This window comes from Crocodylus siamensis, chromosome 13 (genome assembly GCF_052110815.1).
Source record: "Crocodylus siamensis isolate JL-2025a chromosome 13, ASM5211081v1, whole genome shotgun sequence".
Classification (NCBI taxonomy): domain Eukaryota; kingdom Metazoa; phylum Chordata; order Crocodylia; family Crocodylidae; genus Crocodylus; species Crocodylus siamensis.
In genome coordinates this window covers 23,904,205-23,922,060 of record NC_143407.1, presented here as the reverse complement: position 1 = coordinate 23,922,060, position 17,856 = coordinate 23,904,205, and the positions used below count along the sequence as shown (strand labels likewise).

Sequence of the window (17,856 nt, the reverse complement as noted above, 5' to 3'; positions counted from 1 at the left end):
CCCCCTCCACCTTGACTCAATGCCATTGTATTAGTCACTGAACACAAGCTGGGTACGAGCAAGACATTTAATGTAATGCTTGGTTGCCGTGGGTTACAGAACACCATTTTTAAATAGGCTTAGGGAAAATAAAGGCCCTGAAACAAATTTTTAAAAATTAAGAAAATTTGAGAAAATTATCCAGGAGAATATCTGCGAGCAGCCAGCAGGAGCGATTGTGCTTAGGGCCGACCAGCATGAGTTCATTAGAGGCAGGTCCTGTTAGACCAACCTGGTTGCCTTCTACGACCAGGTCACAAAAGCCTTGGATGCAGGTGTTGCGGTGGACGTAGTCTTTCTGGACTTTCGGAAGGCCTTCGACACCCCGTTCTCATTAAAAAATTAGGCGACTGTGGCATCGATGCCTGCACAGTCAGATGGGTTGCAAATTGGCTGGAGGGCCACACCCAAAGAGCGGTGGTGGACAGGTCATTTTCGACCTGGAGGGATGTGGGGACACGGTCAGGAAGGCCAACTGCACCTTGTCATGCATCCACAGATGCATCTCGATCAGGGCCAAGGAGGTGATCCTCCCCCACTATGCAGCACTGGTCAGGCTGCAGCTGGAGTACTGCATCCCGTTCTGGGCGCTGCACTTCAAGAGGGATGTGGACAACATGGAGAGAGTCCAGAGGGGCCACTTGCATGATCAGGGGGCAGCAGGGCAGGCCCTACGAGGAGAGGCTATGGGACCTGAACCTGTTCAGCCTCCACAAGAGAAGGCTGAGGGGGGGATCTGGTGGCTGCCTATAAACTTGGCAAAGGAGACCAGCAGGCACTGGGAGAGTGCCTGTTCCCCTGTGCACTACCGGGAGTAACAAGGAACAACGGCCCTAAGTTGACTGAGAGTAGATTCAGGCTAGACATGAGGAGGCGCTAGTTCACTGTCAGGGGGCTAGGAGCTGGAACCAACTTCCAAGGGAAGTAATGCTTGCCCCTACCCTGGGGGTCTTCAAAAGGAGGCTAGACAGCCACCTAGCTGGGGTCATATGACCTCAGCATCCTTTCCTGCCATGGCAGGGCATCAGACTAGATGATCTGCTTAGGTCCCTTCTGACCCTACCAACTATGAAGCTATAAGAGCTTCTACCGACAGGCTTGAAATGGTGTTTATGACACCAATTTCCAGACTTGTAGCAAGTGCATCCAATATGAACATTTCCAGCCCCTAATCCAGTTTCGGTACATGGGCTTCCAATCTTCAGAAATGGTTAGTGATTTTGGTGCCATCTTTTTGCTGCAGCTCAGTTTGATATACCTTTAAAAGGTGCCTGTGCTTTGGGAACCGGTGAGCATCCACCTTCTGCAAACCAGCCTTGAACATGATTCAAATGGGAAACCAAAATATTGAGGCATAAAAAGTCTAGCTGTTAGGGTTTTTTCCCCTTAAGTTGTAGCCATACAAGCGTACATTTTTTTTCCTAGGTTTCTGTGCTGCTGCTTAAAATCTGTCTTGGCATTTTTTTGGCTCCTCACCATCATAGTACCGAAACATGTACTACCTAGAGGCAATGGCCATTTGCAGTGCAAGAGTATATTGCAGTGCTTTCTACTGTGTCGTGTACATCTCTCAGCAGTTTGGGCACTTGTAGGAGACACTGATCTTTCATTGTCATTGGGCATACTTGCAGTGATTACTGGCATACTAGCTTTTAAATCTCTGAATAGGAGTGCAAGCTGCTTTCTGAACTGAGGGAAGGCAGAAGCTGTTTTGCTGAGGAGCAGGGACTGCTCTTAGATCTGCTGGCTGGCAGGTCTCTCAAATCTCTCGAGAGGTGTTAAGATGCCGGAGTGATGGGTTCAGTAGAGGAGCTGGAGGTATGATGGACTGCTCCTGAGTGGAGTCTTGGTAATGTGCACTCAAATATTTCAAATAGGACAGAAGTGCGTTTTTAACAGTGGGGGCAACGAACCACTCAAACAACCACAGCTACCATTCATCATTATTTGGAGCTTCCAAGTGAGACTGGATGCCTTTCTAAGAGACTGACTCTTGTTTAGCTCCAAGTCCATTGGGTTTGATGGTGTCAACTTTGGGAAGATGATCATAATAGTTCTCGCTGACTTGGAGAATCTGTCCCACAGATTTTTAGGCTATTCACGTCAGTATGATGGAGCCTAAAGCAGAGCGTGACAATATGAATGCACACGCTTGTTCAGGGAACTGCTTGCCTGCCACTCTAGGTTAGATGGAGACAAATCTGGAAAAAAGATTAAAGGAAACTCCATAGTATCTTTTATGTCTAAAAAGCAGCACAAGAAACATTCATGAAACTGGGCTCCTTTTTTCTTTTTTGCTTTTGAAGTAACGAAGTACCAAAGATTAAAGGGATGAATCCCCAGTGGAACAAATGGTCATCACAAGTGTACAAGTCCTTTACCAGAGTCATCTCATTAGTTGCAAGCGATAATGAGCGAAAAGCAACAAAGCATCAGATTTCTGTCGGCATTCTTGTACTGTGGGGATAGTACGTAGTGGAGATTGGAGCAAGGCTTGATTTCCCAGAGTAAACTAGGAGAGAGAGTCCAAGGAGTGGCATCAAATGTTTCGTGGCTATTAGGTGGAGCAGGGAGCATGGGTGCATATGCCTCTGCTTTGGGTCGTAAGGAGTCTTCAGAAATCCAGCGTAGTTATTTACTATCTTAAAGGTTTAGAATTGACTTCCATGCCTGGTTTGCTGCTCCAAATAAGAAACTCGTATGCTGTGTACCAAAGCTGAAAATGCTTCTGTCATGCTGCAGTGATGGCTTTTAGTATTTAGCATGTCAGTACTGATGTTGTATCCAGCACTGGGTTGTCCCCTTCATATTGAAGTACCCATTGTAGAGTCCTTACGACTGCATTATTCAAGCACCTCAAAACATTAAGGAAAATGTTAAGCAGCTCATGCTTACGACATCATTGTGAGGTAGGGGGGCTGTTTATTATTGTCCATGTCATTGGTAGGAAAACTGAGGTCCAGACAGATTAAGTGATTTGCCAAAAATCACAGAGGAGAACTGTGGCAGGCAGGGATTTAAACCTGGGTTCCCCAGGCTAGTGCTGTAACACCTCTTCTTCGTAGCCACTAATGAAAGTCAGATCGTTTGAATACCAGCTAAGTGCTTTTGCCATAAGTCCATATTTCCTTTGCATACATACATGATCCTTGCCTCAAGGATCTTACAGTCTGAACATCTAAGGACCCACTGAGTAGCTAGGATGATTGTGAATAAGTTTTGTTTTTGGCTAATACAGATGGCATTGCATTAGCCTGGTCTAGTTGGAAGGTTTCCTGGGTTTTCTTGAGCGATCATACAACACGTAAGGAAGCATGCTGGAGCTCCCAGGGAGCACATTGCTCAAGTCTTGGCTTGGGAGAAACAGGGCTGAATCCTGTCTGTCTTACCCATTCCAGTGTTCCCACAGGAGTTGCTGAAGCTCCTGTGTGACTAAAGAAATCATGATATAGCTCCAGCCTTGCATTGTGGCTTGAATACATTCTGGGAAAGCATGCGCTGGATGCACATCTCTGCCCTCGTATGCGTGCAGTACAGCTTTGGAGCTATAGTTAAGCCTCCACCTTCTAGCATGCCAGTGAGCAGAATGTTAAACCTGCATCATTATTTATTCCTTTCATGAGCTGCTGAAAGGTCTTGCAAGATGCTTTTTACAGTTCACTTGCATATTGACATGACTTTCTCCTCTGCTTCCCCATCCTCAGGGAGTTCTGGAACATAAACCAGGCTTAGCCAGCACTGACAGGCAGTCTATACAGAGCAGGATCCGAGAGGAAGCAGCCTGGGATTAGTGAGGAAGAATGATGGGCACACGCACTTAGTTTATAAACTCCTGCCAATAGGCGTTGTGCTTTATTTCCTGCAGCTTGAAGAACTCTAGTTTCTGCAGGGGCAAGTAACACTTAAGTGACTGAACTAAGAATCCTACAGGATAGGACGCAGCTCTTGGCTGCTATTTCTGAGCAGGGTTGAGCTGTTTGGGCATAAAGGGAAATGGCTGGGAAACTCATGCAAGTGCCATAGGGTGCTGAACAGGGGAGACAGGAAAGACGGTTTGCATTAAGGTGTAATGTCACCAGGATGGAGGGGGAGAAGAGCACATGGTTTCCTGTGATGAGAAAATGTGCTATGGAAGGTTTGCACACATGATAATCACATGTTTTTCATCTGTCCAAGCCTGGAGACCAGTTGCTTTCTATAAGATGCTGGAAGGCAGGCTGAGCCCAGGTCATGATGCCAACCTGCCATCCCTTTGGGTGAATGAGGGCTGACAGCTGAGCTGTGCATATACTGGCCGTAACCTTCTCTTTCTGGCATGATTATCTCATGTCAGCTGCTTAGAAGCAAATAGTTTAAATATGTCTGGGAGGAAAATGGGATTGTTGAGGAACTGAAGGTTGCTTAGGCATAAGGGTCCTGCCTTAGAAAGGGGAGGAACCACAGGGGTGAAGCAAAATGAGTCGGGAGTCGCGGAGTTGCTCCCAACACAGTGCTGCTCTGCATCTCAAATGACAGCACCATACTATTAAATGTGACTAGCACCATTCAGTGCTCTGAGGAAATCTGCTTGTGAGGTTTGCTCCATCGTGCTTTTACCACTGACCATGCAGGTCTCTTAATCTGATTGTGTAAAAATGTGTAGTTGGGAGACTTTCCCTCCCATACCAAAGACCGGTCCTACTTCTCTTTTGCTGCTAAAGCTTTCAGTCTTAGCCATCTGGGTAAGGCAAGTTTGTTCTTCTGAGCCTCTGGTTGCTCATCTATTCCCATTGATCCAAGTTAGCACCTGAAGAGAATTTGCCCTGGAGAGCAAGTAGATGGATTCATGACGAGGAGCCAAAGAGATGTGAACACAGACCCTCCCCTTAGGAAGTCACTTAGCCATTGCTGTCCTTTGGCACATTAGGGCTAGAAAGTGAGTAGTGGGAACAAGAGATACTCTAACAGTAAGGCTTCGTATTCCAAGCTTGCTCTAACTTACCCATGATGGGCACCAGGGTCGCCAGTTAAACTGAGCCAGTGCATCAGCAGGAAATAAAACTTATGACTTCACACTGAAAAGAGCCACAAGTCTTGTGTAAACTGGTGGAGTGAGCCAACAGAAAACTGACAGAGCCAGTGAGGTCTATTCCTCGAGAGAGTGTTTCTAGCAAGAAATTCAGATGTGATAAAACTGAAGGAAAATATGCCAGTTTGGAGTGCAAAATCCGTTCCTTTCACCTGTGGCTCCCCTGAGCCATCCACTCCCTGGCCTCTGAAGCAGTGTTACATACCTTTCTTCTGCAGGGCAGGAAGAGCTTGGCACAACTTAAATCCAGAGTGAGTTTTTAGGGCCGGCAGCATTGTTGTTGCCTACAAACTGCCTACTTTTAACAAGAAACAAATGAACTATGACAGGCATGGAAAGCTCTCTGTGCCACTTGCAAAACTCCCGTTGAAATAAATTGGTTTTTCTGCCTTGAGAGAACTATAGGTGGCCCCGATTTTTGTTTTTGTTTTTTGGTTTTTTTTCAACGTGAACTACCTCTACTTCCAGCTTTGAAGAGATTCAGATCCAGGTCAAAACTTTTGGCTTAGGCCTATTCCTAAACAAAAAAGCTGATTTGAAATGCAGCCTTAACCTATGTAGTCATATGTGCTGGGGGGACGGGGAGGTGCTAAGGAGAGGGCAATATTTTGCACTTGGAGTCGTCAGTATCTTTTGAGCAACGTGATGGCTCCAGCACCATCCTTCATTTCCCACGTTGGATCATGAAGCTATATTCCTTTTGTCAGACATCCCTTTCCTTTATTTTCTGAGTGGATAAGTTGTTAAAATTAACATAGGAAAACACTAGAAACGCGTGAAAATATGAGGTGGACTGGGGTGGGTGGGAGCACCTTAAATTTGGAAGCATGTGCGATTGCAGTGCATAGTTATGTCTCTTAAAGGTGGTAGACACCCACTGGCAAAGACAACCTGTGAAGCAAGCGAGGACAGTTGTCAAGGTAACTTGCATTGTGTGACTATGTAGAGATACCGCCGTAAACAGATGTACAAAACTAATGGAAGGTGACAGTGCCTCTAACAGGCATGTTACTGCTGGTGGGTGTTAGCGACTGTCATGTGTATCCTGGGGACTGTTCTCCAGAGGCAGAGCCCTCCACACATGTTTGCCGTATGTTTTGGCCATCGGAAACATTTGTTTCATTCATCAGCATGAATTTACTGCTGGTGAAAGGTGCTGGATGGGTTGCCCTGGAACTTGAAGTCCTTGATTACATGATGTATAATACAGATACTGGCCATGTTAAGGTCTCCTATGTTCAAGGAATGGAGTGAGCTGATGAGGCCAAACCGGTGTTTCTCCATGAATTTGCTGCAGTATTTCAGCTTTCACTGCTGGGGGGCGGGGACGGCACATCTAGCCTTAGCTAAAACTCCCAAGGGGAGCTGAAAAAGTGGAGTCTTCCTGAGTCTACAGGACACTTCGTCTCAAAGGGACGTTAACTCCCAGCCCTAACGTGAGCATGCTGTTGTTATCAGTTATTGTAGAGCTGAGCCGAGCAAGAGGACCCGCCTGACTTTTCTCTCCCATCCAACTGAGGTTCAGTGGGATTACAGCAGGGGTGAGCAATTATTTCGGGTGGAGGGCTGCTTACCCAGTTTTGGTAGGTTGTCTCACTCCCAGTGCCCCCCAGCCTCGCGCTGCAGGCGGGGGGCAGCGCACAGCCCTGACCCCCTGCTCGCCGGCAGGGAAGGAGCTGGTGCTGAACGCGGGGAAAAGCGGTCCCTTGCCCGCACTCCCTGCTGTAAGTTCTCGCAGCCCATCCTGTCGTTTTTTAGAAGTATTAATTTTCTAAATTTTTTAGGGGCCTCGTGGGCTGGGTAGAATGGCTGCACCAGCTGGATCTGGCCCGGGGTGGGGGTGGGGGGTGGGCTGGCTGTATTTTGTCCACCCCTGAGCTACAGTGTGTAGGGTCATGACAGCTGTTAAGTCCCTAGGTATCTTGCACTGTATTAAGAAGTGCGGTTATCTTGGTTGCTTTATAATGCAGGCTGCAGACTTGATACATGCTTGGAAATGCTATCTAGTTTCACTGTAGCTCAGGTGCCTGTATCCTCTGATGAAATGATGAAGTTTTGTAACTTTTTGCTAAAGCATTTCTCAGTAATTTCATCACATTGTCTGGGCCTCCCACAACAGGGTTGCATTTTAAGACCTATGTTTGCCTACCCCTTTTCTGCAGTGGTATACTTCCATCCTCGTCCCACCTGTTACTGTCCCACACAGTGCTACTCGGCATATCCCAGCCAACGTATCCAGGCCCTGTGGGGTCAGTCCAGAGTCCATTTAAATCTACTGCAATCTTTCTGTTGATCTTAATAGGCTTGGATGAAACCAGCAGTGAATAACATGTCTAAGTTCGGAGCCCTTTTGCACAGCCTGTGGAGTTGTAGTGGTTTATTTAACAGAGTGCAAAAGAAAATGGTTGCTTGTTCATTCTCAGTTCTCCTGCACATAGAGTAATCCTGTTAAAAAACTAATTATTTTGTGGCCCTGCCTAGGATGTCACTTCCTACACACGTATACCATCACCCATACTTTACATGGCCTTGCACTGCTAGGAAATGTGTCTGTCCTGGAGTGGAGGCTCTGGGTAGTTGTAGCCCACTTAGCCCCCAATAGATGTCTGTAACATGGTGGGCTGAGCATCTGGCTGGGAAAGAGATCACAGGTCTTGGTCCCACCTCTGCACAACGCACTGTATGGCCACCAGCACTGAAGTTTTCTCTCAGGTTTATATAGTTGTTAAAAGGTGCTTAGCCACTTTCACTGCGTTTCAAGAAGTCTGGATGCCCACAGTTGTGCAGATTGCTTCAGACTTGACTCTTTCAAGTGCGGTCCACTGAGCACTTGTTTGTGCTTCATGAAGAATTGGCTGGTCCTGTGCGATGCCTCCTTGCTTCCACATGCCATAAGATAGCTAAAAACACACTGCTGCCATTATCCATTTTGCAACAGCATTTGCAGCCTCCTGGTATGATGGGGGCTTCCACTCTCCGAGGAGCTACCTACGTGCAGTAAGAGCAGGAACCTTTGTGGGTCTGAGCCAAAGTCCTTGAAAGCAAGAACTGTCATTTGTCATAAGTTTGCATTGTAACTTGCCTGACTGCTGTGGTCTGATCATCCTCTAGATGTTACTATGGTATAATTGTTGAGAATAAATAGAGCAATATGAAAAATGAGACTCAAACTGCCTCAGCCTAATTAATATCTGCCTCTCTCCTTGGTGGAGGATTTACCTCCCATCTGAGCTCTTGGTGGTTGTTAGGGGCAGGCAGTGGTGTTCCCCACCAGTGCCAAAATCATTGGACCCCTTGCTGTTAAGTTGCTCTTTCTATTGGCTTTAATACACATCCTAAATAATCGAGGGACTGCGGGCATCAGCAAATCATCTCGCGGGATTGTGTAGGGGGGAACAGGTGTCACCCGTCTTAAAGCCATTGCCTGCATCTCAAAAGCACCAGCAGGAGCAGGCAGGGAAAGTGGAGGACACGGAAAGGCGAGGGATTTTTTGCTGTTGCTACAGTGAGGAGAGAGAAGTTGGAAGAAGCCTGAAAGACAAATGTTACTAAAAATAAAACGTGTGGGCCTCGTACAACTCCCTGGTGTTTCATTAACTGAGCTGTCACATTCGCGCAGCACACTGTTGAGCCGTAATCCCTGTTAATTAGTGGCGCAGGCTGATGGCCGAGAGCTCGCTGGAAAAGGGCAGCATGGGGGGCTCATTACCACAGCTGTTTTCTGTGATGGCTTTTGCCCCTTCTGTGATGGCTGCTTCATGCAGCTTGCTTGGGGCTGTGTGTTTTCCGAAGCGGCTTGGAGAAGTTGTGCGCCAGACCAGAAACCATAGCCCTCTCCTCCCCCACTCCAAGAAAAATATAGACAGCTCCTCAGAAACTGGCTCTGCATCTCCCCTCAGATGGAAAAAAGCTAGAAGAGGTGAATATAAAAAAGCAGGGGGTGGCTGGAAGAATTTAGGAGCTGCCAGACGCTGAGTAGGTGCAGCTCAGCACCTTAAGGAAAATGTTGACCGTGCACAGTGCTAGGAGGTTACTGGCCAGAGGCGGGTATTGTCCCTCTGTGCCCGGCAGAGCTGGCTAAGCAATAACGGGAAACCCAACAGCTGGTTGCAGGCTAGGACTTTCTGGCACCTAAGGTTCCTAATTTTGTGTTTCTCATTCTTGCAGATGTTTATTGTTGAGAAGATTGAGGGCATCCACTGCAGCCTGCATGAATTCAGTATCACAGGATCCACCTATGCCCCAGAAGGGCAGATGTGAGTACCAGCACCGGGAAGGGGCAGAGCTCGGTTGGGCTGCACAGAGCTGTTAGCAGTGTCCTGGGTGCTTGGCCCCAGGTATTTTCTATTTAAATTGGTTTTCTTCACGTGAAGAGTCCTCCAGGCACAAGTGAAACGTTCTGACTTCATTCGACTGAAGTGAAAATGTGGCCTTGAAGTCAGATAAATGAGGAGGGTGAGCAGCTGGCTGATTTACTGGACCGGGACCTGGGAAACTCGCCTTCAGTCCCCAGTTCTGCCACTTGCTGCATTTTGGGTTTATCTCCCTGTGTCTCTGTTCCCCATCTGTAAAATAAGGGTAATACCTATTTATTTCTCCAGTCTTCTCACTCTTGCCTAATTGGATTATAAGATGCTTTGGGGCAAGGGCTCTCTCTTCCAGAGTGTGTGCAGCACTGAACTCAATGGGACTGCAACCTCAGTTGGGGCCTCTTAAACACTACCATAACTAATAATGAAATGACTTAACTGATGACCCATAGAGCTTAGCATAGCTGGAAACATGAAGTGGTAAGGAAATTATTTAATGATAAATGAGCTCTTCATAGTGTGTGGGATTATATTACTGTTCTAAATTTCCGAGGTTAACAAATTTACAGTAACAGTCAGTCACTGCTGCTCTCATCAGTACATGGGGCAAAGTGAAAAACACAGCATATGTTTCATGTGGGGACAGCATGGTCTAAGAGCAGACTGATTATCAGCAGCTTGCATTCCCTTTTTGAGTACGTATGTTGTGATATGTGGTTAAAGGACATAAATCCCCAGAGATGCTTGCAAAACGCAAAGATCTAGGTGCTGGCAGCAAAGGACACTGGAGAAGGCATTGTATAGGCTCCCAGAGAATGTTAATTTAGACCAGCATTGACGTCAAAGGGATTTAACATGTGCTTAGAGGTAAACACAGGCTTTACTGAATCATGGCCTGAGAGTGGAGTTACTGGAGTCTTCACTGATGCATTTTATAATTGAGTTTGGAAGGGGTCATTTTTTTTCCCCCCCTCAGTACTTAACTTTATTTGCCATGTCCTGGGGGGAGAGAACTGGCAGAAGCGTATCTGTTTGTGCCAAAAACATTTTTAGAAGCTGCTTCTCTAAGAAGTTCCAAATCCTCCTCTGCAACACTCTTGCAGCTTATGTAGAAACATGCTCGTTAGATCAAACTCATTTGTCTTCGTGTTCATTGACCATGCGGTCCAAAGGACAGTTCAGCATCATCGAGCTGTAGACTATTTAGTGTTTTCCAGGGCGCACCACGAGGAGGCAGCCTACATTACGCCCCTTGCTTTGTGATTATTATATCATCATAAGCTTCAAAAAATGAGGTCAATCTAGATATCCCTATATCTTTGCCCCAACTTATTTTCTCCTTTGAACATAACATTATTAGGTTCCTCAGTGTTGCAATTGTCTGCATGCGAACGTGCTGTAATTGCCCACGAACGTGCTGTAATTGCCCACTTCCTGGAGATGGTTCCAATAAGCTCTGTATATTGGGTGGAATTTACCCCAGTGCAGTAAACCAGCTACGGTCACATGAGCCTCCTGTTAATGGCCTACGTGTACATAAGGAGTTGGGTTGATAGGAGTTTCACTGATGAGATCTAACAGTAATCACCAGTCATTAAGTGTAATAAGGTTCCATGAGGAATCTTGCTTGTACTGGCGGGGCTATGAAGAGTTCAGCGTGGAGGTGAAAGCAGCTTTTGTCTCAGTCATAACACCTGATTGATCAGTGTTGTTGCTTGCATCTGCCTGCTATGCATGGTGCATGTCATGCTGTGGGAAGTGAGTGGTCTTGCATTTCATCACGTTGGGCAGCATAATATGGCCTGACTGGCCTAATCTGCCACCAAGTGACACAGATTCATAATGCAGGCTCCAGTGGCAGCATGGGTGACTTCAATTACCCGGACATCTCCTGGGAAGATCACTCAGCTAAATCTGAGCGGCCGCAAAGCTTTCTCTCGTGCGTGGATGACCTCTACCTGACTCAAGAAGTCTATGGGCCAACGAGAGGCAAAGCGCTGCTCGACCTGGTACTGGCTACCGGGGACGACCTAATCGGCGACCTAGTGATCGATGGGAAGTTGGGTGACAGCGACCACGAGCTGATCACCTTCACCATCCGCCGTAAAGCTGGCAAGTCAGTCAGCAACACAGAAGTCCTTGACTTCCGAAAAGCCGACTTTGATAAGCTCGAGAGGCTTGTCGGTCAGGCCCTCAGGGACCATGACCCCGGGGAGATGGGAGTTCAAGAAGAGCGGTTGCTTCTCAAGGAAGCGATCCTCAGTGCACAAGCTAAATCTATTCCAACACGGAGGAAAGGCAGCAAGAAGGCACAGCAGCCCTCCTGGCTCTCCAGAGACCTAGCGGACCTACTGCGGCTAAAAAGGAAAGCCTACAAAGGATGGAGGACGGGATTCACCTCCAAGGAGGATTACTCCACGCTGGTCCTGTCCTGCAGGGACCAAACCAGGAAAGCCAAGGCTGCAACTGAACTCCAACTAGCTTCAGGCATCAAGGACAACAAAAAGTCCTTTTTCAGATATGTGGGGAGCCGGAGGAAAAGCAAGGGCAACGTTGGACCCCTGCTGAACCAGATGGGGCAATTGACAACTGACGCCCAGGAAAAAGCCAACCTATTAAATAGGTACTTTGCGTCAGTCTTTCATCAGTCCCATGGGACGCCTGTGCCTGCTATGGGACAGGGAGATCCGGGTGATGGGGATCCCCTACCCTCCATCAATGCTGACCTCGTGAAGGAACACCTTGAGAAGCTGGATACCTTCAAGTCAGCCGGCCCTTACAACGTGCACCCCAGGGTACTCAAGGAGCTGGCAAGCGTCATAGCCCAGCCCCTGGCACGGGTCTTTGAAAACTCCTGGTGCTCTGGTGTAGTGCCCGAAGACTGGAAGAAGGCCAATGTGGTGGCTATCTTCGAGAAAGGGAGGAGAGTGGGTCCGGCTAACTACAGGCCCATTAGCCTGACTTCTATCCTGGGGAAGATCCTAGAAAAGTTTATTAAGGAGGCCATCCTTGAGGGACTGGCCCAGGCTAACATCCTAAGGGCATAGCCAGCACGGGTTTGTTGCGGGTAGGTCTTGTTTGACCAATCTCATTTCCTTCTACGACCAGGTGACCTATCACCTGGACGAGGGAGAAGAGATTGATGTCATATATCTTGACTTCAAAAAAGCCTTTGATTTGGTATCCCATGATCACCTCTTGGCCAAACTGGCCAGTTGTGGCCTTGGCTCCACCACGATCCGCTGGCTGGGAAACTGGCTTCATGGTCGGACCCAGAGGGTTGTGATTGATGGCAGTCACTCATCGTGGTGCCCTGTGACCAGTGGGGTCCCTCAAGGCTCCGTCCTGGGACCCATCCTGTTCAACATCTTCATTAACGATGTGGACATTGGAGTCAGGAGTGGACTGGCCAAGTTCGCCGATGACACCAAACTTTGGGGCAAAGCATCCACGCCAGAAGATAGGCGGGTGATCCAGGCTGACCTGGACAAGCTCAGCAAATGGGCAGACGAGAACCTGATGGTGTTTAACACCAATAAATGCAAGGTTCTCCACCTTGGGAGGAAAAACCTGCAGCACCCTTATAGGCTCGGCAGTGCTACGTTGGATAGCACGACAGAAGAAAGAGACTTGGGGGTCATCATTGACCACAAGATGAACATGAGCCTGCAATGCGATGCTGCGGCTAGTAAAGCGACCAAAATGCTGGCGTGCGTCCATAGATGCTTCTCAAGCAAATCCCGGGACGTCATTCTCCCCTTGTACTCGGCCTTGATGAGGCCGCTGCTGGAGTACTGTGTCCAGTTTTGGGCTCCACAATTCAAAAAGCATGTGGAGAAGCTTGGGAGAGTCCAGAGGAGAGCCACGCGCATGATCAGAGGTCAGGAAAACAGATCTTACGATGACAGGCTGAGAGCCATGGGACTCTTTAGCCTGGAAAAGCGCAGGCTCAGGGGTGATCTGATGCCACCTATAAGTTTATCAGGGGTGACCACCAGGATCTGGGGGAACGTCTGTTCACCAGAGCGCCCCAAGGGATGATTAGGTCGAACGGTCACAAACTCCTGCAAGACTGCTTCAGGCTGGACATAAGGAAGAATTTCTTTACTGTCCGAGCCCCCGAGGTCTGGAACAGCCTGCCATCAGAGGTGGTTCAAGCACCTACATTGAACACCTTCAAGAGTAAATTGGATGCTTATCTTGCTGGGATCCTATGACCCCAGCTGACTTCCTGCCCTTTGGGCAGGGGGCTGGACTCGATGATCTCCCGAGGTCCCTTCCAGCCCTGATGTCTATGAAATGTTCCGAAATTTATTTAAGAGGTGTTAAATGGATTCAAATACATTCTTTGCCTTCATCCTTAAGCCGGGCGTATTAAGCTGCTTGGAGGATAAGGCCAAATGAAAATGTTATCTTATTGGTAGCTTATGTTCAGCAGGGGAGGGTAATACCCCATGTTGTGGGAGGGGAACTTGCACAGAGTTTGCCAGACCCCCAGTAGACCTGTCCCACTGCAGCTTGTTCAGTGTAAAACCTGAGCAGGGCTTCCTAAGGAAATCTCTTACTTGGACCTAATCTAGAGGGGATCCCCAAGTGTGTGTTTGGGAACCTGCTCACTGCTTACAGAAGGCATTTGGTGCATTTGGGGGCAGTCTGTATCAACTTAGAAGTGGGTGAAGCAGGAGATAAATTTAGGAACTTAGGAAAGGCACAGAGGTGGTTAAATTACCAGAGTGGGAACCAGATGTTCCATCCTAGGGAATTTTACTGCACAACCACAAGCAAGTCGCCTTAAACTGTCTTTTTTCCCTTCTCTGTAAAATGACTATAACTCATTCTAGGCTGGCAGGTTGAGTTCATTAATATCTAAAAAGCAACCAAGATTCTTGGATTGAAATCTTCATGAAAAAATGATCCAGGATCTCATCTGGTACAAATCAGTGTAGCTTGATGAACTTCGAAGAGGCTGAGCTGATGATGCCCCCTGACAGCCTGATCTTGCATAGCTATTAACCTCTTAAATTGCAAGACCTATTTTAGGTTTCAGGCACCTGGCCATGCCCAGACCCTCTAATGGGAAGCAGCCCTTTGGGGTGAGTGATGTTCTTTGTTTTTGTCTTTTTTAACACTTTCTTCCCAGCTCCTTTTTGCTATGAGTTTGGGGAAACCCCCCTTCCTGTTCTATTAATAAAATCTTAATTTAATGCACAAAGTCCACCTCTTCCCTCCTTGCACTGTCTGGAATTGAATCTTTTGAGCATCAGCTTTCTAACCAAACACAGGGTTGATGCTATGAGGTTTTCTCTTGTGTGTACCGTGCTGATTATATGCCTTTGTGGATGTTCTGTGTGGTGTCTGCAGAAACATTACAATCTCTTCTGTAGCTCCTAAAAATGCTTCCAAAATGTTGTTCTAAATCTTTCCGTTGCTAAAATGACTCTGGGATTCCAGTCGTCAACCTGTTCATAATGACTTTTGTTAGAGATGGACCACTCTGGTCTTTCCTGTGTCAGAGCAATCGGACACGTGGGCTTGAATCTTCTCTCCAATCGGTCTTAAATGCCTGCAGGTCTTCAGAAGGGATTGATTCAGCACTGACTGCTGTGGATATACAACTAGAGATGGTCCCTATCCCAAAGAGCTTGCAATCTAAACAGGCAGGAGATTTGGAGAAAGGGAGCATATAAAGGCACAGAGTAAGTGTCTTGCCCAAAGTCCACAGGGAATCGGTGGCAGAGCCAGGATCTGAACCCATCTGTCTTCAGCCCAAGCCCTTAGTCAGCCTTCCTCCTGCATGAGGGAGCAATCAGTCCTGCTTCTAAGAATGTGGTTTCCTACCAGGAGCTTCCAGGGTGTACAGAAGTTTTTGTGAGAAGTAAAAACAAGAGCTGAAGTCATTTGGGAAACTGTTTAATTGCTGTCTGAGGATGAGTTGCTGGGGTGGGTTTCAGATCGAGTACTTTTAGACCTGCCTGTATTTTTGAGGTGGTAGTTCACTTGTTGAATTCCCATAGCTGTTCTCACTTATTCATCACAAAGAGCCTCACAAAGGAGAGCCAGTGTCCTCATTGTACAAATGGTGAAACAGGGAGGCAGAGAGGGCACGTGGCCTGTCCTGTGTGTATCAGCAAGTCTGCTGCAGTATGACTGTTTGAATTTTAAATTGTTTTCAATTGTTTAAGAAATCTTTTAAGCCTCAACAAGTCTGTCCCATCTCCCGCCTTAATTCACTTCCTAAAACCTTATGAGAGTAGGGCAGTCCCTCGTCCATCTGACTGGGAATCGCAGCCTCTGCCCAGTCTGCGGACGGTGTCTAAACTGCATATCTTTTTGTCGCTATGCAAACAGATTCCTCAAACTTTCTTGGCTCTTTCCTGCTTTCCACTCTTGAGCTCTAACAAGGGCTCCAGCATGTTCTTTCCATTGGGAAGAAGCAGTGGAATAAACTGATACTAATGAATATCTGACAAATTATTTTTCCAGCTAAGGGATGACCAGTTGAGCTTACACAGCCCTAACCTGCAGTTACCTCTGCTCGAGTTAGAATCACTTGCCTGTTTCCTCTGAAGACTGCCTCTGTCCTTTAACCATAATGCAGCAGCTTGGCTCAAACAAGAAGTGGCATTTGGTTCCTTAAATGGTAATTGTTCAGGGCCATAACGAATGTATTTCTGTTGCTGCGTTTGACTCTTGCTCCTGGTCATTGGCTATTAAATACCATGAAGAAATTTAGGGTCTTAACAGTTACTCTGTTCCTTGTTTCTCAATAAGGAGCATCTGCAAGCTCTTTCCTTCCGATGCAAGCTTGCTGCCCCGCACAGAATGAATTGTTTATCTGTCTAGATCCCACATAATAGTACCTCTCCCCCTGAAATCCTTGCTGATCATCTCATCAGAGAAACTTGGATTAACATTGGATCTAACAGAATGAGCCTTTTCTATTGCAGTGCCTTTCGATGATTTGATTTTTTTGGAATATTCTGACTATTAATGAACTATACTTCGTGACAGTTGTTTTGTGACAGCTGCTATTTGCCTCCATTTATGGAGGAGGGAATAGATACAAATGGATGATCTGTCTAAGATTTTGTGGCAAGTCAGTCGCAACAAAGAAGTAGGGACAGTGCTGCTCATGACAGGGTTTTTTTAAAAAAAGGAAATAAAATTGGGATAAAATGCTGCCTACCCATTAAACAGGAGACGAGCTCTTCACCATAGGTTCTCTGAAGACAATAAGGAGTCTCCGATATAGGCGAGATCATCCTGAAGATCTGTCATACCTGACTGACGGAGACTGGCATTTCTGCAGCTATCAGTTGGAGAAAAGGACATGAAGGAGCGTTTGCTCTGTTACTTTCCTGCTTTTTTCTCTTCTTCCTTTGAGTTGGCAAAACCAGCCTGCTGCATCCATTTTGATGGAAACATTATCTGATTTTTCTGCATGATCTTGTGTCATCTCTGTGTGGTCCAATTTTTCTGTTTGCACCAAGATCCAAGGCCCCGTGTAGATGGGAGGTGGACATGCGCCTATCAAGGGACAGTTCTACCCTGATCTGCTTAAGTAGATATGACAGTACAGGAGGGGGAGAAAGACATGGGGACAGGAGATCGCTCATTCAAGTTGACACAGCCTGCAAATGGCAGAACTAAGAACAGAATAGCGGTGTCCTCCTGTCTGCCAGTCTCTGGTCCTGCTCAGTAGGCCGTGCTACCTCTCCTCAAAAACGCTTGGCACCAGCTCTCTGGGTGCAGGTTAAATTCTAATATGTTTGGCCACGTTCTGCCCATTTAAACTTGCTCTGCTTCATGAAATTCCTCTGCACTTCCCATCTCAGACAGCTGGGTAGTACAGTTACGTCTGGATAAAGCGCTACAGCTGCTCTTCAGGAATGCATAAGGTTGCTCCTGTATATGGAATTTGTGAACCACAAGGGGCTCTTTTGGTATACCAGAAATCCTACAAATTCACGTTATAATTGGGATGCAAAGCTGTTTGGACAGAACGTAAGAATATTTAGCTCTCCACACATTCTGATTTATAAAAATCCTTCCCACACCACACCCGTAATGTTTTTTGGAGCCCTTGGTTTTTCTTTAATTAGCCAAATGCTGCTGCATTGCAGCTGCATCTAGGCGAAGCCATTTATTAATGTCCCATCAAAGGGTACAGTTTGTTTCTTGCTTAGGAACAGCTAATTGAGAGCAGTCCTGATACTTGTCATCTGTCCTTAAATGTTTCTCTTTGCGCTGTTCTGCTGCAGGGAACTTGAGACATTGCTTGGGGTTGGAACGGGAGGACTTTCTTCTCAGTCTTGGGCTCTGCTGCATACATGCAGAAATTGTAAAACTCCTTTGACAGTGTCCCTAATCCTGTTTTTTGCTGCCCTTACCTTGTCTTTCTCCAGCTCTCCATTTTAGCACCAACCTTTTCATTTTTTC

General features: G+C 46.9%; 1 protein-coding gene across 2 annotated transcripts in view; it reads left to right on the top strand.

Moving 5' to 3' along the window:
• The window catches only part of ATP2A3 (ATPase sarcoplasmic/endoplasmic reticulum Ca2+ transporting 3), a 164,823-nt gene that overhangs the window by 109,517 nt on the left and 37,450 nt on the right, over window positions 1-17,856 (top strand). For both annotated transcript variants that reach the window (XM_090025269.1, XM_090025268.1), the window contains exon 9: window positions 9,275-9,363. In XM_090025269.1, coding sequence (XP_089881395.1) covers window positions 9,275-9,363 — 89 coding nt within the window. The remainder of the gene's footprint in view (window positions 1-9,274; window positions 9,364-17,856) is intronic.